This window comes from Mesitornis unicolor, unplaced genomic scaffold (genome assembly GCF_000695765.1).
Source record: "Mesitornis unicolor isolate BGI_N332 unplaced genomic scaffold, ASM69576v1 Scaffold54509, whole genome shotgun sequence".
Lineage (NCBI taxonomy): Eukaryota > Metazoa > Chordata > Aves > Mesitornithiformes > Mesitornithidae > Mesitornis > Mesitornis unicolor.
The window spans coordinates 1-4855 of NW_010210363.1; the positions used below are offsets into that span (position 1 = coordinate 1).

A 4855-nucleotide genomic window follows, 5' to 3' on the forward strand; every position below is an offset into this window, starting at 1 on the left:
TGATCCTTGTTCCCCAGATACGTGAAGCCTCTCTATATAGTATCAACACTAAACTATGATGCATGGCACCAGCTTCTCATCATTTCCTTAAAAGCTGTCCTGGTGCTTCTGAAGATGAAGTAATTCTAGGAGTCTTAGCTGAAGTTAGTCTTTGGGATTTCTCTTACGGCTTTGGGATGGCCAAAGGAACGCTATTGTGCTATTTTACTTGGTGGTTATTGTTAACTTGAAACACGTCTGCTTTTTCTGTTCTTCTAGGAGATGGTAGTTCAAAAAGTGAAGAACTCAAAAGGAAGTGTGAAGATCTCGAAGCTCAGCTGAAAGCCAAAGAGGCGGAAAATAATGAATTATTGAAAGAACTTGAACAAAAGAATGCGATGATAATGGTGCTGGAAAACACTATTAAAGAAAGAGAAAAGAAGTATTTGGAAGAGTTAAAAATGAAAAGCCATAAGCTCAATATGTTGTCAAGTGAACTAGAGCAGAGAGCGAGCACTATTGCTTATTTAACCTCTCAACTGCACGCTACTAAGAAGAAGCTGATGAGTTCAAGTGGGACTTCCGAGGGGACCCCTTCTGGCAGTCCCGTGTTGTCCAACTACAAGCCGTCCCCTCCCAAAGATAAACTGCCGGAGACTCCACGGCGCAGGATGAAGAAGAGTCTGTCAACACCGCTCAACCCCGAGTTTGAAGAGGCCTACAGAGTAGGGTCAGAGAGCCGGAAGCTGCTGCTGAGAGAGCCTGTGGATGCCATGCCTGATCCCACTCCCTTCCTGTTGGCCAGGGAAACGGCAGACGTGCATCTCATTAAGGAGAGGCCGTTGGTTATCCCACCCATTGCTTCAGATCGTGCATCTGGCGAATCGCACAGCCCAGCCCGAGAGAAGCAGCACAAGGCGCACATTGGGGTGGCGCATCGCATCCACCACGTCACGCCGGCCCAGCCTCAGCCGGAGGTGGAAACGCTGGCGGTGGATCAGGTCCATGGAAGCAAAGGGGTCAGAAAGCACTCAGGGACAGACAGAACTGTTTGAGTAAAACCACTGAAATGCTCTACTCTGTTGCTGTTTATGCACTGTGATCCTGTAGGAGAAATAGCACCTGCAGTAAAGTTTCTTTTGATGCCCCATGCATGCCAAACTTCTTCCAGATACATCATTAATAGATTATGCTCCTCTACCAAAACCCACCATGACTGTGTTCATATGGCAAGGTATTTAACTACTCACTGCTGTGGCCAAATCAGGGGTACCTGACTGCTTGCTTCTGAGCACTGCTCTGTTTATTGTAACTACACGTGTGGACAAAGGCACAGGCTGCAGGCTGCGTTATTAATATCAGTGAAAACAAACCCAACTGTAAACCTGCAGCAGTTTGTATTGGCTGTCACCATTTGAACTGTCGGTGGTTCTTTTGTCTGCACTGTGTACGTGAGCACTCCCTACGCACACACACACTCGCCACCATCACAAAGCCTTTCTCACAAAAGCATTGGAAATAATGCAGGTGTGTGTACACTTTGAACTGACCTGAGGCCAGCTTTTCTTTCACGTGCACATGCTCTTGATTGCAAATTGTATCCATGGCTTCTCTCCTGAGATTCCCAGAGAGCAGTGCTTGATTAGTCTTAATACTTTGGTTTATGGCTTTGTTTAAGTAAAACAAAATAAAAATGGGGGGGATGGCACTCTCTGGAAGGGTTAATGACCCTCATAGAAGGAGTGTGAACACTGGATTGTTTGTGGGGTTTTTTGGTTTGGTTTGTTTAGTTTTTTAATTGAATGGCTCCATTACACACTTTACGTCAGTCAGTGCGCTGCACTTGTAGCCCCTTCTACACTGGCTCAGAGCACCTTTTCCAGGAGAAGACAGCTATCCAGTGTGGAAATGGATCTTTATGCTCTAACCTGCACTTTTTTGTAAAGAGATTATTTTTGTTTCCTGAAAACTGGAGGCTTGTTCTGGGCATCATCAGACAGTGCTGGCTTCTGCCAGCTTGGAAACCTGAGCTACCCCGCTAAAATGTGTGTATTTAGTTCTATATTTAACTGAGGTAACCAGTTCATAGAGGAGGAGAACCTGGCATCCTTGATTTTTATCCTGTGGATTGGAATGGACTTGCCTTGCATTTGCCCTGGTTCCCCTGTTCCTTTCCAGTAAGCAACAGGGAGACCCTATGTCTGCTAGACTGCATGATTATTTTTTAATAATTTTTTTTTTTACTATTTTTTTTCCCTGGGAAAGAAAAGCCTACTAAGAGCTGTGAAAATACGTAATTTTGGGAAAGGAGCACAGATTTGACCTTATTTTTTTTTTTCTTTAAATTCTGATCAGCACCTCCAGCTCACCTCTGCTTCACTCTTGTCTGCAGCCTCTGAGTAGGACCAGCAAGAAACAATGGCTCCCAAATGCTGCTAAGCTTATGATGTGCCTTCAAACACTTGGAACGCGTAATCTCTGAGAGCTGGTGAAGGATCCCTGCCTGCCCTCTTCCTGCTGTAGTCTGCCCCTCTTGAGCTTCTCCTGCAGCTGTGCTGGTGCGTCTCCCTCTGGAGCCTTGGATCGCTCTGTCAGCATTCCCACAAAGGCACTGGCAGGATGACAAAAGCCGTTCTTTTTTCCCAACTGTGGTCCTGCTAAATGTCCCCTGCAGCATGACACCTTCCCGCAGGGCCGTTCCCAGGCCGAGGGGGACTGAGCACCCTCACGACTCGGTCACTTGCTGTTCTCCGCGGTGTTACGCTGTGCCGGTTGTGTGGTAGGATTTGGTTCCTGAATGCTGGGGAGGGATGAGGAAAAGCTATGTTCTGGAAAATGGTTGGTTAAAGAAAGTGTGTTGGTCTGTGGTTTTCTATTTTCAAGTGTATTACGTTAAACAGGTTTTCTCGGTTGTTGTTGCCATATTTTTATGGCGATCTACTGTGTGACTGATCTACCCTGCCACTTGTTGTTCAAGGATGATGGAAGGCACCGCTTTCAAGCACAGCAGAAATGATGCTTTGGGCAATTAAAAACATTTCTTACAACCATACAGGCAAACCTTAGTCTTTGTGTGTGTGAGACCAACTTATTACCTCCTTTGTATACACAGAGCAGCTTGGAGCCTTTCTAACAGGAAATGCAAATTATGAAAACCACTTTTTTCTTCAAATGTGTTTATTAACAGTATGAGCTAGGTTGTATCGTACTATTTAAAGTCGGGTGTGCCCAACGTACCAAAGTTGTGAATCGTTGCCTAGTTTGATTCCCCTCTGCCCCCAAAGGGTTGGATTCTGTGGGGGGAAAAAAGTAGTGCCAGCTTCAGGCTGTCAGTCTGCGTTCAGTGTGAGACAAACGCCTTGAAGGACCCAGTTGGAAATGTGCTTTGTAGTGTAAAGATCAGCTTCAAAAACAAGGCCGGCACCCATGGCGTTCCTCCTCAGGGAGGCTGTGTACACGAGTGTCCGGAGGGTGTTCTAAAAGAGCGCGGAGAGAAGGACAGTGAGTAGTGCTTGAAGCGTACACAAAACTGGGAGCAAGACGGGCCTCCAGGAGAGATGACTGTCTTCAGAAATTTGTTGTTGTTGTTATAAGTCTTAAATAACATACCCAGAAATGTAAGCAAACCTCTATGTCATTAACTGGCAATGGGAAGTAATGAAAAGAGGGGTGGGATTATAAAACTGCCCCAAGGTGGTTCCGTAGCACCTGAATGGCATAGAGGCAGCAAATATATTGACCACCTTGAGTGTTGCCCCTGGAAAAGACAAATTTTAATGGTGGCTGCTGTTAAGGAGTGTTAAGCTGCATACTTTATATACTACTGGGAGTGAGAAAACGCTGGCGCTAGGCAGGGAGAGACTGTCAGCTATTAGGATGTGAGAACAGGAGGACGGTAATGAGGAGCAGTACCTGGAGTTTGAGCCTGTGCGCTTCAGTGGGGATGATCGTCAGAACGGGTAACTCCACCACCAGGACCCCAGGCTTGCTTTTGGCAAGGCAGCTGTGCTCGGTGTCCAAGTCTGCTCCTTCCAGAAACAGACCTGAAACAAAGCAGCCTGTGCAGGCAGAAAATGCAACACCTGTAAATTGTGCCACCGACAAACCCCTGCTCCTGCAGTTGCTGTCTCGGGCACTTATGGCCATGACAGAACTCACTTCATTTCAAACTGCAGCTGCACAGAGGTGTGTTTATCTGCGGTGCTTAGTTTTATAACACAACTCAGACCTGCTGTGTTTTAATTTCTTATTTGTAAAATTGTCTCAGTTGCACTACATGTGATAAACATTACTAGGAATAAATACTGATTTGTTTGCAGTTCTTTTCCCCACAGCAGGTCCCATGTGCCTATGACTTGCCCAAGTACAGCCAAGTTACCAGAGGCTTTTTGACTCCTGTGGGACTGCTCACTAGATCATTCTGACAAAAGGTGAAGGGTTGGGATAGAGTTCTTCTGGTACAAATACCAAGCCTTCTGATTAAATGTTAGTTTAAAAAAAAATAAATAAGAGTCTAGGTAAGCCCTCGAGGTGACTTGTATTAGCTGAAAGTTAGATTTAGCAAAAAACAATCGGACTTTCTTTTCTTTTTCCTATGTTCCCAGGTCTAGTACTCAAAAGAACTGCTTAGCTGGCCTTTCACCCAGTGTTTGTTATATTTAGTAATTAGGGAAGTGCTAGTCATAGACATTTAATGAAGCTACTTACATAATAAGTCATACATACTTGTAGTTACTTTTTTTTGTTTAAATATATTGCAATATATTATTTGTGGTGTATATAGATCTTTATAAACCTGCTAGGATTGGTAGCATTGAAGCCATTAAGAAAAAAGTGTATATACATACATACACAGAATCACAGAATCGCTCGGTTG

At 44.9% G+C, this 4855-nt stretch overlaps 1 protein-coding gene across 1 annotated transcript; it reads left to right on the plus strand.

The window, feature by feature from the left end:
• Window positions 1-258: 258 nt before the first annotated feature.
• CCDC92 (coiled-coil domain containing 92) lies at window positions 259-1034 on the plus strand (the record flags this gene model as incomplete). Its single annotated transcript, XM_010193150.1, has 1 exon — window positions 259-1034. A coding segment is annotated over one exon (776 nt), but the record flags the coding sequence as incomplete, so codon positions are not given.
• Window positions 1035-4855: the final 3821 nt, after the last annotated feature.